This window comes from Pinus tabuliformis, chromosome 6 (genome assembly GCF_031772625.1).
Source record: "Pinus tabuliformis cultivar Carrire ecotype Pingquan chromosome 6, CPIR1, whole genome shotgun sequence".
Classification (NCBI taxonomy): Eukaryota; Viridiplantae; Streptophyta; class Pinopsida; order Pinales; family Pinaceae; genus Pinus; species Pinus tabuliformis.
In genome coordinates this window covers 1409529210-1409554674 of record NC_142292.1, presented here as the reverse complement: position 1 = coordinate 1409554674, position 25465 = coordinate 1409529210, and the positions used below count along the sequence as shown (strand labels likewise).

At 39.4% G+C, this 25465-nt stretch overlaps 1 protein-coding gene across 15 annotated transcripts in view; it reads left to right on the top strand.

Annotated features, from left to right (window-relative positions):
• LOC149263928 (serine/threonine-protein kinase TOR-like) overlaps window positions 1-25465 on the top strand; it is a 489849-nt gene that overhangs the window by 331392 nt on the left and 132992 nt on the right. For all 15 annotated transcript variants that reach the window (XM_089426946.1, XM_089426940.1, XM_089426951.1 and 12 more), the window contains 2 exons: window positions 21770-21883; window positions 22099-22290. In XM_089426946.1, the coding sequence (XP_089283072.1) occupies window positions 21770-21883; window positions 22099-22290 (306 nt within the window). The remainder of the gene's footprint in view (window positions 1-21769; window positions 21884-22098; window positions 22291-25465) is intronic.

Genomic DNA, 25465 nt, shown 5'->3' with positions numbered 1-25465 from the left:
CTCAATAGCACATGCAGACTTGGCTCTCAGCTCAAGCGTGATCACTTGATCAGCTAACACAAGTTCGTTAGGAGCTTAAGCCAACTTCTATGAGTTCTTAGAAGAAGCTTTTAATTGTGATGGATGGAAGCTAACTCAAAAGAGGCTGGTCTACTTGCAGAAAGAATGATGAAAGCTGAAAGGAAATGCAAACCCTAGCAAACCCTAGCTTTACTGACTAACCCTACTTGTGCAAGAAAAGAGATGTACAACTACTGAAATGGATGCCATGGACTATTGCAAAGGTAAAATACATGTGTTTAAGCTACTTTTGAAGGAAAATATGGAAAAATCATCTTTTTGTGTTTTTGAGCAATTTTATACAGAATTATTATGCATGTGTTTTAACTATTGTTGACTGTGCAGAGGTTGATTGGCGAAAGGAAATGGAGTGGGTGTTTGCAGGGGGTTAGGAAGGTATGAAGAGGACCTAAGGGGTCCCTAGCACGCTTCTGGAGATTTCCACTGTGCTTAGATCTCGAAAAATCGTTCGCGTTATCTTCTATGGGGGGCTGCAGGGGATCTACTGGAAATTATACAGGAAGTTCTACAGGAACAGGCCGAAAGTGGTTTTTAGAGGATTGATGGTGGAAAAACGGTGGGGAAGTGGAAATGAAGGATGGATAAGGATGTTAAGAGGTGTAGGACCTGGTAAATGAAGCTAAGGAGTGATGAAGATGGTTGGATTTGTTCAAGGATGGAGAAAGCAATGTTGCACAAAAATGTAGAAATTAGGGCAAGTTGGGAAAGTGTGGCGAATGAAGGGAAGAAATCTTGAGTGAGGGGTTGGAGCAAGCTATATGATGGAGGAAGGATAGGTAGGAATGTATTACAGGTGCTCTGCACACTACTTTTCAAAACTGGTCCAAACAAAGACTAAAAAACAAAGATCTATCTATTTTGACCTAATCTACCCTTAAAAACCAGAAATATGATGAACATAAGCTTATAAACAGAAACTCATGCAAGAGAGCTATCGAAACTGAGCAAGAATAGATCTAAACATGAAAACACAACTGATATCAACTTTTCCAATTCAAAATATAACACTATCAATTGCATTGGAAGGCAAAAACAGTGTTTTTGTGGCAGCAAGTGTACCTTGGTCTCAATTCATGATCCCAAGGAGGGAGAAATGAGATCAAGGACTGCTTGATGGCCTTTTTGTGGATCTTTTATGTTACCAAACTGTCAAATCAACCTGAAGCATGAACAACTATCTAAATCATAAAAAACAACCTAAGTAATGAAGCAAGATTTTACCCTAAATAACAGAAATTATTCTAGGAATGCAAAAAAAACACATAAAAGTACACAAAGGAGGTATTGGCACTTGGGTTGCGCCCAACCCCAAGAGCTACAGCCTCCTAAGAAAGATCATAGCTGGTGCAAAATTGGGTTCATCTTCATTGATCAAAAAATAATAGTTATATCCCACAAACTATTTACAAGAAGACGCTCGAAAATGTGCTAATACAGGGCTGCACTAAAGTGCGAAAATGGACTAACAAAATGACTAAACTACCAAGGCTTGAAGCCTTCCTACTTATGCAAACAAGGACCCCCAACAGTCCTCCTTAACTTTAGGAGCTTGGCTGCCCAAAACTGCAGTTAATCAGCCACTTCACTAGACCTGCTCGGCTGCCCCTTGAAATCATCTTTGGTGGGTTGTAGAACTCCGAGCTGATGGTGGAGAACTCGAGGAAGGGGTCATTTAGTGTAGTAGACACCCCTCCTACAAATCCTCAGCCTTGTTTCCTCGTATTTGGCTGCCAATCTACTCATAAATGCCTGATCTTGGTCCAAAAATGTCCAAAAATCTGCAATAAGCACGTATTAGACCTTGTGGTAAAGTGACTATTCCCATTCACACAATTAACATAAATATATTCAAAAGCATGCATAAAACTATGAAAAATGGTGGATTAAATGAGAATATTAGGAAAAATGAACCCATATAGTTACCCATTTTCGGGGCTCATCAAGGGGTGATGTATGTGGTGTTGGGAAGTGGGACCACACAGCCAAAATCGGGTTTCCAATGTAGTGTTACTGTTAAAGCTAGTGGCCAATAAATGAGGTCCCATAGGACTAGGATACAAGACTAACCACCAAATTTGGACAAGGAGACAATAATACAAACCAAACCCATTCTTTCTGCCAAATCCCCCCCACTAATCCATGTCTAGATCCAAGAAAAGTAAAGACTTTGACATCCAACAATGGTGGGGATATCACTTATAGAGAATTGATTGCATATTGTAAAAAAGCAGCAATTAAGAGGGAGCTTATTTTTCCCTATTATCTCTAACAAAATGGAGTGGCCGAAAGAAAGAATAGGACAATTGAAGAAGGTATATGAACAATGCTCCTTGATTAAGACTTACCAAAATTTCTATGGGGAGAAGCAATAGTGACAACAATATATATTTAAAATAGAAGTCCTCATAGAATTCTTGAAAATATGACACCTGAGGAAGCATTCACAGGGAAGAAGCCTAGTGTGGACCATTTATGAATCTTTGGGAGTCCTGCCTATATCCACATTCCAAAGGACAAACGAAAGAAGTTAGATTTATAAGCATCAAAGGAATCTTCGTTGGCTATAGTCTCTCCTCAAAGGCATATAGAATCTACATCAAGGAAGGGAGACACATTGAAGTAAGCAGGGATGTCATATTTGATGAAAATCATGCCTACAGAAGACCCAGGGACATTCCTATTGATTCGATGACGAAGGTCTACCTATATTTGAAGAAGAAGAAGTGCAACCCGACAATCCATCTATAATTCAAGAAGAAGGACCAAGTGAGCCTATTCAACCTGTGGTCATACCGAACACAAGGAAGAAGCCAAATTAGTTAAAAGCTACTCTTGAAGATTCTGGAGGAGATGGAGCTATGAAAATAACATTTAGAGAAAGCAAAAGGCCAAAGACATATTTTGGATATGTTGCATATATGACAAAATTAATTGAAGCCGAACCATCTACATTTGAAGAAGTTGTTCATCAAGAAGTATGGAAGAAAGCTATTCAGGAAGAAGATTTATCCATCATGAAGAATTGGGTTTGGAAAATCATTCCTAGACCTAGTGACAAATCATTTGTCACCTCAAAATGGATCTACAAGATCAAACATAATGTTGATGGAAGTATAGACAAATACAAAGCTAGATTTGTTGCAAGGGGTTTCTCTCAAAAGGAAGGCATAGATTATGAAGAAACCTTTGCACCCACTGCAAGGTATACTACCATTAGATCTTTGGTTTCATTGGATGCTACAATGGGATGGAATATCCATCAAATGGATGTGAAGACAACATTTCTGAATGGGACCATTGATGAGGAAGTATACATTGAGCAACCCGAAGGCTTTGAAGTAAATAACAAAGATACTCATGTCTGTAGACTCAAGAAGGCCCTATATGGTTTGAAGCAAGCTCCTAGGGCATGGTATGCAAGAATGGATGCATACCTTCTAAGAATTGGGTTTGTGAAGAGTTCCATTGATCCAAATCTCTACATCAAGTTTGTGGATAATGAGCAAGTCATTATTCTATTGTATGTGGATGGTCTATACATTACATGTGTGGAGCAAAGAATACATGAATGCAAGAAGATGTTGATAGCCGAATTTGTGATGAAGGATCTAGGACTGATGCACTATTACCTAGGTCTGGAAGTATGGCAAAATCCCGGGGAGATATATTTGGGGCAAGGAAAGTATATCATCAAGTTATTGCAGAAATTTGGGATGATGGATTCCAATCCCATGACTACTCTTATGATCACCAATCTCAAGAAGTTGAGGAGCTCTGACTCAAGTCTCGTGGATCCTGCTTCCTATCTCCAGTGGGTGGGTTCTCTGATGTATTTGGTAAATACTAGGCCGGGTATATGCTTTGATGTGATCATTCTTAGGTAGTTTTAGTTGGAGCCTCATCATGATCACTGGATAGCTACCAAGCATATATTGAGATATCTTCGTGACATTATACACCAATGCCTAAAGTACAATAGCAAGGAAGTCAAGATGATATGCTTCACAGATTCTGATTGGGGTGGCAGTGAGACCGATGGAAGAAGCACTACAGGTGGATGCTTTAGTTTGGATCTGCCATGATCTCATGGATGAGTAGAAAGCAAGATCCCATTGCTTTGAGTAGTGCTGATGCAGAGTACATGGCTGCATGTGAAGTAGGAAAGGAGGGTGTGTGGTTGAGGAAGCTTTTGACATATTTGTTCGAGAAGCCTCTGGATCATACTGTGATAAAGTGTGATAATCAAAGTTGCATCAAAATGTGTGGAGATCCCGTGTTTCATGCTAGAACGAAGCATATCAACAATAAGTTCCACTACATTAGCAATTTGGTGTAGGATGGGATCGTGAAGCTACAGTTTATCTCGACAGACGATCAAGTAGTTGATATACTAACAAAGTCTCTTCCTAATAAGAAGTTTGAATATCTTAGAAGCATGCTTGGTTTAGTTGATATTGTTGATTTTGATGATGATAAAAGTCTGGAAGAGATTTGTTGAGGCTTTGTGTGTGAGACACATTCCCTGGGAGGACATTTGGTTGGCACTATGTGTTGATGTCTAGTTCCCGATGTAGGGAGGGTGGCGTTGGTTTGACCTTAGATACGCACCTAGATCCATGGGTTGATGGTTAGCAAGCTTGATGGTACTTAGAGAGGCTGAAAGCTTTAGTCCATCTTAGTCCCACTCGGATAGATTTCCCTGGTCAGGAATGTAGTTTGTGGCATTCCGGTGCCTAAACTGTTGAGAGACCTTGGATAGCTTACCTTAGTTAGGAATCGAGTCCATGGCATTGCAGTGCCTAAACTCTTCATAGTACATATAGTTTGAGGTGTTCCTTGTACTTGTTATGAATACCTCCCTAGTTAAGAGGTAGTGTTGAAGAATGTAGCTAGGTTCTGTCTTCATAAATGTATTTGAGTCAATATGTAATGTACTTGCCAAAAGAATGAAAAATATTTTTTTATTATTGTTACAATGAGTTATTAAAGCTTGGGTTTCATGTTTGGGTCATCATTTTATTAGTCAAAGTCCCCATTGTGGACTCCTAGGATTAATATTGAGTCATTAGAGTCATTGTACATTTTATGAGACCCTTCTTGGGCTTTTGAACTATGTAAAAATAATTATTTTTGAGTCAAAAATGAATTATGTCACCTCCACACCAAGTTGGCTTCAAGGAGATCAAGTCAGCCTTCACTGGGCAATTCAACCTCACCAAAAGCCTATATATTGGAGCAGATCGAATTCATTTGGACACTCTCTCTCACAAGTTCGATATCCAAGAAAGAGTTGGGAAAAAGTGCGAAGTTGGAGAAGGAGGCTAAAAGGAGTGCGAAGTTGGTCAAGAAGGAAGGGAAGGACAAAATCAAAGTTTTGGGCTGTCTATCTCTCTCTCTCGTGTGGGCTACTTTAGGAGATCGAAGTCTCTTTGTCAAAGTCAAAGTTGTTGCTACAACTAGTTGCTAGTTGTTCCTGCCAAGTCGAAGTTGTTGGGGTCGAAGTGCTGCTACTGCTAGGTCGAAGTTTTGGATCGAAGAAGGAAGGGCTGACTTGGTGTGGAGGCATTCTGTGTCTAGGTTGAAGAGTCTCAGGAAAAAATATGGAAGGAAGAGATTTTGACTGGGTTTTCCTCCCCTAGATAGGATATTTTGCCCTAGTAGAGTGCCTACATCTCGTGTCTTGTGCTTTTGTGATCTTCATACACACATAATTTGGGTAATTGTTTGATGAAAGATAATACAACAAATAAGTAAAAGAAGCCAACATAATTCACAAGTAATTATCAAGAAGGAAATCTAACCCTAATTCTACTAGCATTGATTTTTCAACAGGTCAAAGGTCAAAGCCTTGACTAGACAAATTGACCATCCAATATTCAATCAAAGATGAGCCCAAGAAGTTAAATATGGTCAAAAGTCAAATTTGCAAATTTTGGTGAAAGTCAACAGTAGTCGCGGCATCCCTAACCAATCCTGGTTAATGGTCAAATCAACCTCCAATAGTTTCGGTCAAGGCAACAAAAAACTCAGCCTCTTTAGCTCAATCAAACTCAATCAAAATAGTCCCAAAATATGCCTTTGAAATTGGTCAACATGAAAGTCAACCTTACAGTGAAAGTGTAGCTTCAGGTTTGCAATCAAACATGATCAAAGTTCCCAAAAAAATTCATCGTCGTTGCTTTTGAATTCGACCTCCAAGACATCCTAAATCCCAAGTCAAACCAAGTCAAACCATGTGCAAAATCCCAAAAGTTAACGCTGGTCAAAGGCCCAAAATAGAATGTTAACACAAGAAATAGAAATGTCATCCTTCTCTTCACACGTGTGAACTCAGACCTGCAATTTCGAAGTTGTACAAAGTAATCAAGAGAAGATGTGATGTGTGAATGATGCCTCCAAGTGATGTGACATGTGGTCTATTTATATGTGGTTCATGAGGATCAATTTCCTTGCCCAACCCGACTTGTAGTGTTGTGAAGATGTGGGTTTGATATTAAAAATAATATTTTTCCTTGTGCAAATTAAGTTCTTTCAAGGGCTAGTAGGGTCTTCAAAGGAATGGAAGCCTTCCCAACAGAGGAAATTTCTGCTTGAGTTGCGAAAATTTAACACAATATAACCAATTCCATGATCATCACTTCCTTCTTTCAACCTTCAGAGGTTTTATGCTAGAAGCACTATTTTAAGAATCGACCGGCTCGAAATCGACTCGGCCGAGTTGGTCCAAGTCATGCCCTCACCGAGTCGACTCGGCCGAGTTGGTCCAAGTCATGCCCTCACCGAGTCGACTCGGCCTTCGAACTAGTTCGGCATACTGGGTTATTACGAAGCCGGCCAAGTTGTCTAACAACTCGGCCGACTCAGTGATAACCCGACCGACTCGGCTGAGTCCGAGCCTACTCGGCCGGCTCGGTAATAACCCGACGAACTCGGCCGAGTTCGAGCCTACTCGGCTGGCTCGGTGACAACGACTCGAAAAAGGAATAAACAACGATTTTTTCTTTTTAAACTTGCTTTTTGGGGACCCCAAAACCATTTCTAAATTTCCTATAGGTTATTTGGGGTCCATTGCGCTCTCCTAAACCCTATAAAACCCTCCCAACCCCTCTCATTTCCTCACAGCCATCTCATTGCATTTGAGTGAGAGTTTGTGAGGAGTTGTGGAGTTTGTTTTTGGAGTAACAGTGAGGAGTCTTGGGCAAGCATTGTAGCAAGAGTTGAGGAGCTTCTTGGGCAGCCATTTGGAGCATACTCGAGGAGTTGGTTTGTTGGAGCAACCTTGAGGAGGCAGTTTGTGCCTAGAGGCATTTTTTTCACTTGTAAAAATATGTTTTTGCTTATTAATTTTTATGTGCAAATCTAGAAATTGAAAAGAGTGTTTTTTTGTGAAAGAAATGAACATTGAAGCAATGCTATTTTTTTGTTTTCATTTTCAGATTTTTTGCTTTCCTTTCCAAGCCAAAAAATGGCACCTAGAGTGAAAGATGCTGCTTGGGCATATGTTGAAATGGTTGATAGGCAAATGCATTGCAAATTTTTCCATAGAAAAATTAAGAAAGGTCCTTAGGGCATTAATAGGCTGAAACAACACTTGGCGGGGATTAGAGGCCAAATTATTCCATGTGAATCAGATGAAATTGGGGAGATTAGGAGGGAATTATTAGCCAACTTTGAGAAGTTTAAAGAAGAAAAGTCTAGGGAAAAAGAGTTAGACGCTGAAATTGGGAAGAAGAGGAGTATACAAAAAATGTTGGATACCAACCCCCATTTTGATTTTGAGGGCTCTTCCTCTATCCCTTGTACTAATGCATCCAACCCCTTATGATATGTTCCTCCCTCTTTGGAGTCTATTCAAGAAAAGGGTAAGGGTAAAATGAAAAAGAAGGGTGATATGAATATCAAAAGTTATTTCACTGTCACACCCTCCTCTCCATCAAATGCACATGGTTCTCAAGCTAGTAGAACTTTTCAACCCACTTTAGATGACCATTGGAAGATAGAATTGAGGGAAACTGCTTGTGATTATATATGTAGATGGTGGTATGATGCTGATACCCCCTTCAATGCTTCCCATTCACCATATTATGAGCCTATTATTGATGCTATACATGCTGTCGGAAAATGCTTCAAAGGTCCTACTATGGATGAGATAAGGGGGTATTGTTTGCAGAAGGAAATTGCCTCCATTAATGAGTATTTGAAAGATTTCAAGGACTCATGGGCAAGAATAGGATGTACCATCATGTCAGATGGATGGACTGATCAAAAGAACTGTACCATCATAAACTTTCTTATCTTCTGCCCACAGGGAACCATGTTTCTAAAATCAGTTGATGCATCTGATAAGGTAAAAGATGGACAATTGTTTTTTAAGCTATTTGATGAGGTTGTTGAGGAGGTGGGGGTGGCTAATGTTGTTCAAGTCATCATAGATAATGCTTCTAACTATGTTCTTGCTGGTAAACTATTAGAGGAAAAACATAGAACCATCTTTTGGACCCCATGTGCTGCACATTGCATAGACCTCATGCTTGAGAATATTGGCAAATTAGATTGGGTCAAAAACACTATAGATCATGCCAAAAGTAGAACAAAATTTATCTACAATCATTCATGGATTTTGACCCTGATGAGGAAACACAAAGGGGGCAGGGATATTATTAAGCTTGCCATTACTAGATTTGCTACTTATTTTTTGACATTGCAATCTATGCTTTCACAACATAGAAACTTGCAAAAGATATTTTCCACTGAAGAATGGAATTAAAGCCAGTGGTCTCACAAACAAGAAGGCAAAGAATTGGAAAAGAAAGTTAATGAAGAAATATCTAGGAGAAAGGCAGTAGAGATTGTGAAGCTTGCTGAGCCACTGGTTAAGGTGTTGCGGTTGGTGGATGGGGACAGATTGGCTATGGGCTTCATTTATGAGGCTATGGATCAAGCAAACGAGCAAATAAAGAGGGCATACAAGGATAAAGTGGCTAAGTATGGGCCCATTTGGGTAATCATTGATGAAAGATGGAACAATCAACTCCATCGCCCTATACATGTAGCTGGTCAGAGACAGATTGATTGACAGATTGATTGACTGCATTGATCCAATGTTCCATGGGGACACGTCTTCCAAGGTCGGGTGCGTGCACCCCTCGCACCCCACACACCCGGGACGGGGGGACGTCTGGGGAAATGTTTCCCCATGTCCCCCTTTTGGGGAGACGCTGGGAGACGCGGGGGGGACGTTTCCCCAGTGTGGGGGACGCGACTCCCCAAAAGGGGGACTCCTGGGCGTCTCCCCTCAATATGGGCTATGCGTCCCCTGTTAAATTTGATTTTAAACAATGATTTATGACAGGGAAAACCTAGTATTTGACCATATTTCCATACTAATGCTATGCGATTCATGGTAATGTTAAATTCTTAAAGTAAAAGTGACATTCTCGTTTATCTTTCATTTTCATGCTTTTACTTAAATTTTTAACATTACCATGAAATAACTCAGGATGTTTGAGTGGTTCCGACTTCATTGGATTTCATATGAAGAAAGTAGAATTTTAGATCTCACTCAAAATCCAGTAGACTTAACAGTTTTTCAGGAATTCAAGATTTGATGGATTGCAATGTTTCCATTACATTTTGTCATGTACAAGGGTATGGAATTAGTATTTATTCAAGAGCACCAAGCCCTCTTTGTAATTTAGAGTGACTTTTATACTCATCACTCCACTGTTTTTGAGTTTTAGTTATATCGATTTACTATTCCAGTATTCAGATTTCAGTATCTATTATAGTCTATTTTGCTTAGTACTAATTAGATTCTAGAATGATGAATGATGAATTCTAATTTTAATCAATTTAGAATCTAGAATGATGAATGATGAATTTAATTTTTAAATCAATGTAGATTCTAGAATGGTGAATAATGAATAATATATGGATTGGAGTATTTCATTATTGAATCTTGTGATCTATGGATGAATCATGTATGTATTAGTAAGGATGATGAGTATGGATCATTGTATTTCATTATTTACTTCAATTATGTATGTATCATTTTATTTATGCTTTCATTATTGAATATGAATTTGATATATATATATATATATATATATATATATATATGTATGTATGTATATATATATGTATATATATATATGTATATATATATATATATTATAAAGAAAAAAAAATATATATATACCCCCACGTCCCCCCGTCCCCCCTAAATTTCCTTAAAATTTGAGGGTACTCCCACATGTCCCCCTTGTGCGTCTCCTTGCACACGCGTCTCCCCATCTCGAAGTCTTGGTGGAACATTGCATTGATCGCATGATCCCATTGGAGTGTGATCAACTGGAGATACACCGACATGCCACAACCTTCAGCAATGCCTCAAGTACCTTTGGGAAGAACCTAGCAAATATTGCAAGGGAAGCAGATGAGCCAGGTAAACAAAAATTTCAATTTTCAAATTCTTAATACTTATTTTGTTAAATCGTTTATAATTTGAAAGTTGGATATAATTTGTAATTTTGTTGAGCTAACTCATTACACTCCTATGTTTTTTGCAACACAATGGTGGGAGGCTTTTGGTAGCCATTGTCTTGGATTGCAGAAGTTTGCAATTCGTATTTTGAGTCAAACTTGCAGTGCTACTGGGTGTGAGCCCAATTGGTCTATCTTTGAGAGGATTCACACGAAGAAGAGAAATCGTTTGGATCAAATAACGGTTAAGTGATCTAGCCTATGTCCAATACAACCTTCGGTTCAGACAAAACCAATTGCGGAACAAAGACCTGATTCAAATCCCATTGTGTTGGAAGACATTGATCCAACATCAGATTGGGTAGTGGAGAGTAATCCAACAGAGTTTGATTCTGATGAGGATCTTGATTTGGATTTACAGGTGGAGGCATCACTCGAACATAATGTTCAGTTGAATGCAGATCCTGATCCACTTTTACCAACCTCAGGGCCAGCCCCAAGTCATCCAATTGCAGGTGCTTCCTCTGCTCAGCCACGACAGAAGTGCATATCTCGTCTATCTCAGCTTGCAGTTGTTGCACACCCTGCTAGTGCTACCACTTCTACAGTTGTAGTTGGAGATGATGATGAAGAGGAGCCATGGGCTGGCATGTCTGACTATGATCCAAAGGTTGAGCCAGATGATCTTGGCTCCTCTAGCGGTAGCTGGTAGTATTGGTCACAGTTTACTTTTGTTGTAGATGCCATTTCTAGCCTCCTTGGTTATGTGTTTTTGTTTTGATCTCTATATCATCATCATGTATGTATTGGACAGTGCACTGGTGCCATTTTGATATAATGGATATATTCATGAGCCTACTTTGATCATATGTTGTCTTCTATCTATATTCTAATGCTGTGTGTTTGGAAACATGAATGAAAATCTTTAAAATTATGTTTTTTTATCAAAAAATAAATATTTAATGTATTTTTTACAACGACCGAGTCACTGAAATCAAGCCGGCCGAGTCGATACCAAGTCGGAGTCGGAGTTGACCCTCTACTGAGTCGGAGTCAGAGTCGACCCTCTACTGAGTCGGAGTTTTAAAACATTGGCCAGAAGATTGCTTGGTACAATATCATGCAAAGATTGTAGATACCTAAGTCCCAAGCAGTTTTCCAACACAAATTTCATGAACAACTTTTCCTCGGCTTTCAATATTAGGAGAGGCATTGAGTATTACTGTTAATGATCTATGGTGTTTGTCTTCATGCTTCGCTTCAAATCCTTGCTTCTATTTACCCATCTTCTATTTCTTGCTTGTGAAGCTTGTTACGACAAAATCTAACAGGCCTTGGAGAGAGAAACCCAACAAGACAAGCATAAAAAGTGCAAAAAATGGGTTAGGGGCCCAATGTCACCTTAGCCATGTTAGTTTTTGTAGCATAAGATAGGTGTTCAAGTCTCGAATTTGGTCATAGAGGCTAAGGAACACAAGATCTCCAAAACGTAGAAAAAGTTTCAAGAGGAGACACCTAGAGATGGCTCAATTAAGTTAATTGATTATAATTAAATATTTCCCAAGTCTAACTTAGGAAAAGTAATTAATTAACAGTAATTAATTGAGAAAGGTGAGATTTCTCTAGAAACTCACATGGATTGAGTTAGAGATGATCTTAGCCATTGATGGGGATCTAATCATGACCGTTGGTTCACCAATGAGAGATTATATAAAGGGGTTGATAGGGTTGGAGATAGATAGACTTGGAGAGTGAGTTCCTTGGCAGGTCGAGCTACCTAGTTGCAATAATTCAGCAGGAAGAGAAGTTCGAGCTAGAAGGGACGCAAAGGTTGAGAGGGAGCAACAAAAGTGATTTTGGAGGAAGTTTCTTGTTTCGGAGAGGCAACAACAAGAGGTATAGTTATTCCATAGAGAGGTTGGGTAGGGACTGCGCAAGTAGCTTCAGTGAGTAGTTCGATTTTGTTGAGGAGGAGGTTGATGTAGGTTGCAGAGGTCTAGATAATTTTCCAAAGCGTTGGTGTGTCACTTCTAGCAGCAACAATAAACAAGATGACTTGATCAAAGGCAGTTTCGAGCCACATGTATGAGGGTTTATGCAAGAACTGCTTAAAGGACCTACGCAATGGTTTGGACGACCAACGTTTATGAGGCAAGTTGTGTGATGATTGCTCGTGGAGAGAGAAAAAATTCTCTCTAATAATTTTTGTCAAATTATCTTGCTGAGGATTGCCAAAATTGGGCATCCAAATTGTACTCGGAATTTCACTGTTGGATAATAATAATAAAACCCTCATTTGATGCACCGGTTTCCCAAGTTGGGTTTTTCTAGGGACATTTGTCCAATAATAACTGCATCATTTTTATTGTGTGCTCTATATTTTTTAGTTTCCACCGTTTTATTTTTCGTAGTATTTTTATGGTGAAAATTGCAGTTGTGATTCTATTCGTGGTTTTATCAGTTAGAAGAAAAATTTCCAATTGTTGCAATAGAATTGAAAATTTCACATGGTATCAGAGCGAGTTTGATAGTTTAGGAGATTAGTGGTGAAGAGGGAGGAAAATTTGTGCAGGTTCAAAGGGATTTCTACAACACAATTTCCAGATTTGCATAAAGGGCGAGCCTGGCAATGCGAATTGCTAGGAAGAGTTCGATCTTCAGTTGTAGGTGTCAGAAAAAGTTCGAATAGCCCAATAGCAGTTCCAGAAGGAAGTGGTGTAGCTTAGAAGCAATTCCGGTAAGCAGATCAGGTATTTCGTTGAGCAGATTTGGGTGCAATTGTTTTACAACAGTTTTGTAGTTGCAGAATCAATGTTGGGAGGAAGAGAAATTGCACACACAAAGGGATTTTTCTCAGAGGTTTTCCAGATTAAGTTTTCTCGAAGAAATCCTTGATTTCCAGTTGCAGGTGGCAGTAGTAGCTAGCAGAACTGTGCATTCGAGGAGGGAGTGCAAGTAGCAAAGCAAGCAACCAAGCAAGAAAGGGAGGAGATTCCTGTTTGTTTTTCCCAGTCGTGAGTTTTCCAGAGATGGCATTAGTAGGATTTCGAGGTCAAGATAGGCTAGAGGGAGCATCCAACTATTTAATCTGGAAATCTAGAATGTCTTTCTTGCTAGATGAGCATTGTGTGAAGACGTCTGTAGAAATAGTGATCACCATACCTACAAGCCCTAATCAGCTAGAGACTTACAATAAGAAGATGGCCAAGGCAAAGCAGTTGATCCCTGATGGCGTTCGGGATCATATAGTCTCACATTTAGTGACGAAGAATACTGCCAAAGAACTATTGGATGTAGTTGCCACACTTTTCTAGAATCCTTCCAAGAACCGGAAAATGTTTTTGAAGGAGAAGTTGAGGACCACTGGGATGATTAAGGGTGAAGGAGTCACTGCTTATCTCACCAAGTTTTAGAATGTCCGAGACAAGCTTGCCTTAGTTGGAGGGGCACCTCAAGAGAGTGAAGTGGTGTGTACAACTCTTAATGGTTTCACCTCGAAGCGGGCTACCTTCGTCCAAGTTATCACTGGGCGGGATAATTTACCAAGTTGGGATCGATTGTGGGCAAATTTTATGCAGGAGGAGATGAGGCTTGCTCTAGTTGAGAGCAATATCAATGGCAGCAGTAGTAAAGGACCGAAGCGTGTGAAGGAAGAGAGAATGTAGCCCTTGCATCAAAGGGGAAGGCAAAGAAAGGTCCCAGTCAGGGACAAGGCTCACTGGGAGGAGAGAAGGAGAAGAAAGATTTGTCGAAGATCAAATGCATCAAGTGTGGTGAGTTTGGTCACTACAATACCTAGTGTCCAAGGAAGAAGAAGGACAAGAAGGAGAAGTAGGAGCAGGCAACAACTTTGGCGGAGATCAATAATTTATCTTGTAGGTTGGAGGATGAATTCACACTGTATGCAGCTATACCTCTAGGTGAGAGGTGGGGAGACATTGAGCTTTAGTTCCTCAGAGTTGCAGAGAGTTTGGATAGGGTCCAAAGAAGACTACATCGGATAAGTGTTTCTTCTTGGATCACCACCCTCGCTACAGGTGCCCACAACATTTCAGTAACAATTGGATTAGTGTTCAGGATGGCACAGTCTAGTGTGTCGAACATCTCAATAACATCTCGATTTTTTCTTCAAATCACGTTCTTTCTGCCTAGTCGATGTTTGCCGATTTTTAAAGATATTTTTATGTTATCTTAATTTTGTCGATGTTTATCAATTTGTACTGATATTTTCCCAATTTTTTGGTTTTCCGGACCCTTGCCGATTTTATCCCGATGCTGATGTTCGTAACATTGGCAGAGCAGTGGCAGCACAGACAAACTCAGTAGACACTGCAAAGGCTAATTGCAAGTCAGAGATTCAGGACGCAGTTGCAGAGCCAATCCAAAGGCACAGTTGATTCAAAGATTTGTTCTCAGTTGCAGTAGCAACAACCTGAGATTAGTGGCAGTGCAGAGCAGAGTTGGTCGCAGTACAGGTGGGATAATGTAGTGTTAGCAATAGCGCAGATGCAACGATGGTTCAACTATAGAGTGGCAAATGAATCAGAGTTGCGTAGTGGCTTGTTGGGTAGTGACAGGTTATCGCAGTTGTTAGGCACCAACAATGTGTATGGAGGATGTTATGAAGACGTTGAAAGAACGCCTTCCTCACTAAGAGGGAGTGTTAGTTTTTGTAGCATTGGATAGGTGTTATAGTCTCGACTTTGGTCAGAGAGGCTAAGGAACAGAAGATCTCCAGAACCTAGAAAAAGTTTCAGGAGTAAACACCTAGAGATGGCAATTAAGGTAATTGATCATAATTAAATATTTCCTAAGTCTAACTTAGGAAAAGTGATTAATTAAAAATAATTAATTGAGAAAGGTGAGATTTCTCTAGAAACTCACATGGATCAACTTATAGATGATATTAGCCATTGATGGGGATCTAATCATGGCCGTTGGTTCACCAAAGAGAGATTATAAAAGGAGGTCGATGGGGTTGGAGGTAAACACACTTGGAGAGCGATTTCCTTGGTAGATCAAGCTACCCAGTTGCAGTAATTCAGCAGGGAGAGACGTTCGAGCCAGAAGGGACATAGAGGATGAGAAGGAGCAACAAAAGTGATTCCGAAGGAAGTTTCCAGTTTTGGAGAGGCAACAATAAGAGGCAAAGTTAGTCAACAGAGAGGTTGCACAGGGACTGCACAGGCAGCTTTAGGGAGCTGTTTGATTTAACTGAGGATGTTGATTAAGGTTCCGGAGGCCAGGATAATTTTCCATTAGGCCAAAGAGTCACTTCCAAAAGTAGTAGCAGTAGCAGGTAGCAGTACCTAATCAGAGGCAATTTTGAGTGACACGTGTGAGGGTCTGTGTAAGCATTGCACAGAGGACCTGCACAAGGGTTTGGACGACTAGTTTTTTTTTGAGGCAAGCTGTGCTAGGATTCCTATTGGAGAGAGAGAAAATTCTCTCTAATATTTTTTGTCATATTATCTTACTGAGGATTGCCAAAATTCGGCATCTAGATTGTACTCAAAATTTCACTACTGCATAATAATACTAAAACCCTCATCTGCTGCATCGATTTTTCTAGGTTGGGCTTTTCCTGGTACATTTGTCCAAAAATAACTGTCATTTTTATTGTGTGTGCTCTATATTTCTCAGTTTCCAACATTTTACTTTTGCCAACGTTTTTATGGTGAAAATTGTAGTTGTGGTTTTATTTGTTGTTTGTTGTAGGAAATAAATTGCACTTAATAATAATAATCAGTTAGAAGAATAATTCGTAGTTGCTGCAATAGAATTGAAAAATTCACAAGCCAAAACCCCCTGCTCTTTAGGAACTGTAATCAATGGGAGGAGTCCCAATAGGAAGGAGATCACTTAAGATAGATAAGCTAGGTATAAGGCACGAAGTGATCCAGCTAGAGCTCATTCTAAAGAGAGGCTCAATAAAAGTACATGGCTTAAGAAGCAAATCACTCTCTAAGAAAAGCCCTAGAAAAGAAGGCACAAGTCCTAGGGTTTTGAGGTTTTTCAATGGTGATAGGTATTGACAAGGTCAAGGCCTTGGTGAAAAGGCTTCTGCTGATCTACTTCAACAAGTACTAAGGTCATACAACATTCAAGGAAGTCCTCAAGTTGAGTGGAAAAGAACTAGGGTTTTCCTCTTGGAGCAACACCTAGGGCAAGAGATTTAATGGATGAAATTTGAGTGGATGCCCACAAAATTTGGAGAATATTTATCCTAGACCCTATGCTTGATGTTTAGGCTTTCAAATCACCAAAAACCACCTCCCTAAAATTTCATGGCAAGCCCTAGATTTTTGCCCTAGCCTTAAAAGGACTGATGTTTTGGGAGCAAAATATGGAGAAAATTTAGGGTTGATCACCAATAACTTGGACTAGTGCCTTGTCCTTAGGGCATATGGAGTCGAGGATGTGATAAGCCAGTTTTTTGCTAAGGAGACCAGAATTTGATGCCCTGGGTATCAAAATTCCAACATTTACCCACTCAATGATAAATTGAGTTCGATGGAGAAAAAGAATTCCTCCATTAAGAACATTCATTACATGTTATACAATGAGTAACATATGAAATTCTCAACTAGATAGCCTTCAAAATTAATTGTCAACAAATTAGGGCACAAATTAGCATAATCTAGAAGCAACAATTCCATACATTAGACAATTGCGAAATGAAAATCTTCAACAATAGGCACTTACAAGATAACATGTAGTATATCCATCCATTCATCAAAGAAATAACTTGAAGACAATCGAAAATAGCTTCCAAATATCAAAATGCATTCCAAGAATCTCCAATAGCCAAGAGGGAACAAGTGCGAGTTTCTCCCAAGAGGCCGAATTCCAAGTGTGATGATGATGAGTGACTAAATGAGGTCTCTCATATTTATACATGTCCAATGAAGTTTAATATTAGCGTAAAGCCTCTCTTAGTTGTCAAATGGAGGGCAAAAACTAATTGTGGTTCCAAGCCAACCACATAGTCAATGTAAAATCATGCTGATAAACCCTCAAGAGGGTCGAAGTGCGAACGGCATGACTGCGTGGTCCTCTTAGAGGCATGCATTGAGCTCTCTTGGTGCAAACTGAAGGAAGAAGGCCCCAAAATCATCCTCCAGGGGTTGACCCCTACATCGTCATGTGGACCCTAGTTTTGTGTTTAGGGCACAAAATGGGTCTCATGGTGAAAGAATAGTCTGATTTTGCTCCAACTTTGAGGGCTCTAAGGATGGTGCTATCCCTCCCATGTCTCAAGGGGTGAGACAAACCTCATATGGGCCTCAGATCAACTTCCAAATAATGTGATCATTGCTAGGCCAACAGGGGCATGTTGGTCCAAGTGCATTATCTCACGAATAATGTGGGTAAAAACAAAGGCTGTTGTGATGTTGTAGGTGCCGATGGAGTGGAATGATGATGCTATGCAAGTAACAGGAGTCCCATGGCTTTCAACTCTTAAGCTATAGGTTGTCGTATGCTCCTCTAGTGGACTTAGGCCTCAGTTAAGTTGCCCAACCCATGATGAAACCACCTGCCAATCACACATAATGTCCATTGTTGCATCTTCACCATCATGTACAATAATTCATTAGTGCATATAAGTGAACCAAGCTTGTTAATCAAGGGCACATGACTTCATATGTGGATTCCCTTCAAAATTTGTGGCTTTAATCTCGAAGCACTGTTACCTCCCTAGGTAGGATTGGTTAATAAATGATTCTATTAGGTGTTCCTAGCCACTAAGTGGAAAGACATGTCCCTGATACATCCTTCAATTAATAGGTGGCATGTGAATGATCATGAATGGATGGGGATTAAGGGGTTTGAGGGCCAAATGCCATGGGTACAAGGATAGCAATAATCAGGGAGGCCCACATAGTGGGTGTACAAATGCGAGGAGGGAGAAATTGTGGTTACATGAGTTACCCTAGCCTTTGTTTTTCCACCCCTCTTTATTTTCCTTTTGCTTTTTCTTAATCTTCCTTTGTATCATTGCTTGAAGCTCTAGGAAATAAGAGTATGTTGTGAATGATGTAAAGCATTTATTACCCCCTTGATGTGGGCCAGTTCATAGCTCACCAAGGGTTGGGATGTGCATGGGTTTCTTTAGTGATGTGAGGGGCACTCATGGGCCCTAGGAACTAGGGTGATGGCCATAATGATAAGGGGTAGAGCTCATGTTTGGCTTTTGCCCACATGCTGTAATAAATATTCTGGCCATCTTTTGCATTTTATGATCTTTTTTTATTTTGTTTCTTGCTTGTGGCCATGATATGCTTTTAACTTTCTTTTAGCTGCATCAACCTCTAGGGCAACGTTTCCAAGTCCGACCTAGATATGTGGATAAGAGGAGGGGGTGTGCTAGAGCCTGTGCACCCAGTGGTCATGTGGACACAGAGAAGGAGAATGGTGAAATAAGGTTTGTAATGTGCAGAGGGGAGTGCAAAATGTGGAATGAGAAAATGGGAACATGCTACCAAAATCGGGGTTTCCCAAGTAGTGCCCTTCCTAAAGCCGTAGGCCAATAGGGGAGGATCCTTGTTCTAAGTCACCCAATAATCCTCAAAATGGCCAAATGAAAAACAAGCATAAGCACTCGATTGCACAATGAAAAAAATACCTTTTGGGTTGGATTCCCCACCTTCTAAGGTATGCTCTCAACAGATGGGCGAGGAAACATATAACTGATGCAGGGAGCGGTGATAAAACGAATTGTCACATTGGCTATGAGGTGGCTCTCAGGGGTTCTTGGCTGTTGGCTGAAGAAGACAAATACGAAAAAAACTCTCTGAGGGGGTACCCACTTTTGCTGGGCAACAAAGACTACTTTATTTGATTGCTTATTCTCTTTCTATTCCTACTGTTTGCTTACTTTTTTTCTTTTTGATCTTTTTTTTTGTTTGGGAGATAGTTTAGGCACTTTAATTGTAAATTTTTATAGTTATTCTGTCTGCTGTCATAGTTTTGATCTTTGGTTGCTCATGGACAGTAATATTCAAGTTAGATTAAATAAATAGATGGGAATGATACTTTAAACATGTTCTGATGTAAATTACAAATAATTTTCCCTCACCCTACAACCATGCCTTCTATATATGGATGATTTTTTTTCAATATGCACTTGAACAACTTATTCAGAATCTAAGGGTAGTTGGTGATACACCCAACACCCTGGTTAGCGCAAGTGATAGTGTAAACAATGGGCAAGAAACCTTCAATGTGGAAAATGTCACTAATGGTCAACAACCTTTGATAATGGTTATCATTATCGATGCAACAAAAGCCATTGAAGGTTCCAAATCATCAGTCTGTGGGTCCACTAACTTGGCATGTCTATCATTACCGATACTTCTATTGAGGTAGAGTAAGATATATATTATCATTTATGAATATGCATTGGTCCTCTTCAAAGATATGTCATCACATTGGGGCGTACCTTGTAGATGATGCTTCCTATGGCCATGGTTTGAGCATCAATGCCATTGAGAGATGCCTCCCAAATGCTCATTATTGCGTAAATTCAGGTTAGCGCAAAGGTGGAGCCACCACAAGCTTATGATTGACAAATATAAGGACAAAAGTAAGGTTCATGATGATCCATTCTCAGTGCAAGGAAACCATAAGCTTGATAAGACTAGACTTACTGTTCACTTGTTGAGGATGCATTACTTTCAAGTGCAGCCGCCTCCTTGTCAGTGGTAGTGCAGAAATCTCCTTCAGTAATTATGGGAGTTTCCTTGTAGAAGTATGATGCATCGTCCATGGCCCCATGGAATTTTACTATACTAGTTACACAATATGGTTGAAGGATGAGAGTATTCAATATGAAAATGTATGAACTAGTCCAATTTACAACAAGAATAGTACTTATTATTATGGATAAATTCGCTGCATAGATGGAGAGGGGACACAGATTTATTGATGAAGATCTGATGATGGGTGAAAATGACCCTTAATTTCTTCTATATACAGCATTTTGCATATACAGTGTATTTTGGTCCCTCTTAGTAAAGTGCAAGAACGCTCTTTTAATGTGGAGGGAATCTGCTGGGAATATATAGGGTGGCTCTCATTAACTGGGTCGATGCAGATGTGGGAATTTCTCCATTCATGGTCTTTAATTGTGCTTTTGTTCCTTATGAAGGTCTCAAATCTTTTGTGTGGTCTTTTTATGAGCTCTAGTATTTATTTCTTAAGCAAGGTCCCAATAACAATTATTCAATAGAGATAGAACTGTTCATTCAAGGCTGGAAAATAATAAGAAATGATGCAGATAAGAACTTGTATGGTCACAATGAGCCATCAACCCATGTGATTTAATAATTTGTACCATTGATGGTAGGATTAAAACTAGGAATTCAGAAATGCGAGGAACAATCCCAATTTTGTTGAGAATATCAGAAGCCTTGGTTTGACAGATCCGAATTCATTTTGCAGAATGAGGATGTGGTATTCTTTGTGGCTTTAAAGAGAATGACGACTATGAGTAATTGTGTATAAATTCTGCTTGAAAATTTCTTCCTGTTGAATCTACTACTTATCAAGGTTTATGCATTGGTGCATTAGACGAAAAAGTTTAATACCCTTCTATACAGGCTGAGTTGGCTGCTTGGCATATCATTTTCCAGTTGTCTAGCTCATGTTATTCATTCTTCTTGTTTGCCTCAAGAAGGATTGACTTTCACTGAAAAAGCCACCTTTGGTGCAGTACAATGACATTTTTCTGTCATCGGATTCCTAAAAATTAAAGAGTCCCCAATGGATAGGAAGTAACCTGAGGACAATAAGGAAATCCCTGACATGGTGGATGAGTTGGACAAAAGTGCAGTAAGGATCAAGGAACAGCTAGTAACTCACCAAAAGAAGTAGCCACTTAGACTCAAATGCACTCTTGAGCATACATGAGGGTGACACGGTTAACATTGTTTCTCAGGCTAAATCCGGCACCTAGCAAAACTGAGGATGATGTTTAAAGATCCTTGTGTGGGGATTCCTTTTTGTGGAACTATTAAGGCATGCCTTGATATAAATTTTCGTGTTTTGACCTTGCAATCGTTTATTTGTTTTGAAACAGAGCTTTTTACTTGGTATCTATTTTTTCATAACAACTTTAATAGTTATGTAGGTTTCTATATTTCTGGATAAGATTTGGAAGCTGAAGGTTAGATTTGAATCTATTTTCTTGATTTGTTGCTTGCAGGCTCTAATGTATCCATTGTTGGTTGCATGCAAACCTATAAGTTCACTGCGTAGAGCTGCTGCTGAAGAAGTTGTTGACAAAGTGCGGCAACACAGTGGTGTTCTGGTGGATCAGGTTTTATATATTTTAGTTTGTAATTGTGACTATAAAATATCTGCAAATGTTGATATGCCAGGATCTATTAGATTTATTCATTTATGTTAATTGCTAATGAGTCGTTTCACTTGCAACCTGTAGAAGAAATCTTACTTCACACTTTTTTGGCCTATTTTCTAATTTTTGATACCCAGTTGCATCAAGCATATATCTGATATTAATTTTTGATGCAGGCTCAACTGGTTTCAAAGGAGCTCATCAGAGTAGCTATACTGTGGCATGAATTGTGGCATGAAGCATTGGAAGAAGCTAGCCGCTTATATTTTGGCGAGCAGAATGTAGAGGGAATGTTGAATGTGCTTGAACCACTGCATGTGATGCTAGAGGAGGGTGCAACTACATTGAAGGAAGTAGCTTTTATTCAGGTTTACCTCATTCAACTAGAAGACATTACATTAGTTTAGATATGATAAGATAATAAGATAATGGGAATCTTTTTCTGTGTATAGTATGGATGTTAAGATGATTGATTTTTTAAAGCTGGTTTGAAATGGGTGTATTTGATTGTAATTGCATGTGTACTCTGGGCCTGTATATATGGTGTTAGTTTTGATTATGCAGTGCCTCCCCCTGTCTCTAGTGATATCTAGCAGAACTGTATGGTGGCTCTACCCCTGTATCATGGATCAGTGCTGCTACCCTTCGATGGATTGCATTCGTACAATTTTGTTGCAGGCCTCTTTTCTTTCCCCATTGCACACCTCTCCCATTGCTCTCTCATGGCTTTTTGCTTGGTGGTTTTTGGGGTGGAGTACTTGGCTTTGACATTGGTAGTTTTGGTTCAAGTGTGGGGTGGTTCTTCTCTTGGTGGTTCTGGGGCTTGTTGGACATCTAAGAGTTATATGGTGGATCCTTAGCTCCCAAATCTTCCTTGGTGATGTGGCAGCATTGTGTTCCTTGGATTGTTGTCCCTATGGGTAAGGGTGCCTTATTGTCCCTTTAGGACTTAGCAGCATGGAGATTGAGCAGGTTTGGTAGGTTAAGTCTAACAAGTATAAGGGAATTTCTTCCCCTACTTATGTGGATAATCCAATTATTGATCTGAGTCCTCAACAATGTATAAATCCTATTAGGATGCGATGATTCACTCACCAGATCATCTGATTCTTGAAGGTTTTGAGATGGCCAACCAATACAATGGTTTACAACTTCTTCTGTTGGTGTGAAGCTCTCACTATTATCTTGACTGTATGAGGGATAGTGATTTATAGTGGCAAGCATTTTGTTCGAGTTATTTTGCAGTATTTTTTGCTTCATCTTCCTTGAGGAGGTCAAGTCACCTAGATTTGAACTTCTAAACAAGAAAAATTTCTGTTGGATTTGCCTTGTTGGGCTACAAAGCATTTCCTAGGGAGTGGAGTGGTGGTCACCCTTGCTTTGTCTTTGTAGAGTTTCATGATCTATTTTGGGTTGAACCTAGGGGACAGGTGTGTTTTGGTCACTCCTTCAAACTTAGGATTGGGTTCATGGATTTTGTGAACTGTATGCCCCTGATCTTAATTTTAAGTGGGGTTGCCTTTGGGTTTTGATGGATATCTCTCTTCCATCTATATAGTGGATTGTTGACAAGGGTTTTAAGATGGTCGAGTGGGATGGAGATCTATGTGGAGGTACAATTTTAGTGTTTAGTTGTTTAGAGAAGTGGGCTGAGTGTTGGCATAGGGATGTTGTTTAGATTTTTGAACCTTATTGGAAGCAAAAAGATATTAACTATGGGGGCTGGTTCAACTAGACCAACTACAACTAGGGGCAAGATGGAGTCACAATCTGTTGGATTGTTTTTATGGTTAGAGGGAGGAGATTACCTTTCCTCGAAAGCTTCGCCTTGTGGATGTTATGATGGATGTGAATTGATGTAGTCACTTTTAGAATTTATTTGTGATTTCTCTAGGGCTCTTAGTTGACACACTTCCATCATTAGTGTTCAAATTGAATGTTTCATCACTAGTGTTAGATGATTTATGAGTCCTAATTCAATAGGTTTGTAACATCTATCCATAGTTGTAGGATTCATAGGGATGGATCCTTAAGTGGGAGGTTGTAGTTTATCATACTATTAAATTCATGAGAGGTTGGAGTAGGATTTATAGCTAGTAGGTGGTGGAAAGAGCTTCGAGTGACTTGGTAGAAATTGTAGGAGGTCCTCATAATCCTTGAAGAGGACATTTAAAATGTCACTCTTCATGTAAATGTTGTGAAGTTCGAGATAACAATGAGGTGTGGTTTGAACTTTAGAAGTACATTACTATTGGTGCTAGGGTTTGTTCTCATCTCTAGTGGATTTAGGAGGGTGATGAGGGGTCTAAATTTTATTTTTACTTCCTTAAGTAGAAGTTGGCTATGGAGAGAGGGTGCTTGATCTTAATTGGGTAGACGAATCTCTAGTTGAGTAACCTTTTGAGGATTGAGATATGTTTAGTCGGACATGCCCCTACGGGGTCACATGTCATGAATCGAATGTGTCAGACATAGATCATGCCAAACTCATGTCCAACACATGCACTAGGTTTAAGACACCGCCTTATCAGGAAAGAAGATGTGGGATGTGTTTATAGCTATGTTGCACTAAACTTCTAGGAACCCAGCGTTTCCAGAATCGAGACATAACCGTACTCGAAACCTTGAAACTCGGCAGAAACTTGACCGAAACTCGACCATTATGTAATTATCTATGAGAGTTAATATAGACTTGGTTTTCCTTCTAAATTGTTTTCTATGGGTCTTATTCCCTTTTTTCTTGCAAGATAATGTGTTATTCACTTATTTATAAATTTCTTTTTATATATATAAACATATATGGCATTTCAGCCAATGTTTCGGCCAATGTTTCCATTTTTGGGAGGTGACGTTTCTAAACGTACCTGTTTCGGAAACTTTGAAATGTCTCGCCATTTCGTGCAACTCAGGTTTATAGGAATAGAGAGGAGTGGTTGAAGTGGAAGACAAAGATGTGGGATGTGTTTCTTGATGATATGTGTTTGGATTAAGATTGCAGTAAGTGGGAATGTTTTTGAGAAGTGAAATGTGAAGAGCATCATTTTCCAAAAATTCTTGTAAGTGATGTTTCTGTGTGTGTGCCTATATATATATATATATATAGATAAACATCGCTAATCCTAAATTAGTTCCAGAATATATGAAAAAATGCATATTTGTACATAAGTCAAGATAGAAATGGAATCCATAATACAATAATGGTTAATTATTCAAGCATCAACCATCTAGATTCTAGCAATTACAAATAAACATTAGATTTTTAAGCATATAATAGAATGTAGACCATTAAAACATTGAAATATCTCATCTAACAATTGTCAACGTGACCAAATGGTAATGTTTACAAAAAGGGGCCATCTACACATTGAAGTAAGAAGACTTAAAAGTCCAAATTCAAGAAACTAAGGCCTAATTTATCATCTATATATTATGACAAATAAAGTAGTGAATCTATCTACTATTTTCTCCTCATTACACCACTCTGACCATTGTGTGGGCCTCCACGTGGTGGTAGTGGAGTAGATGGTGGCCATGGAACTGAAG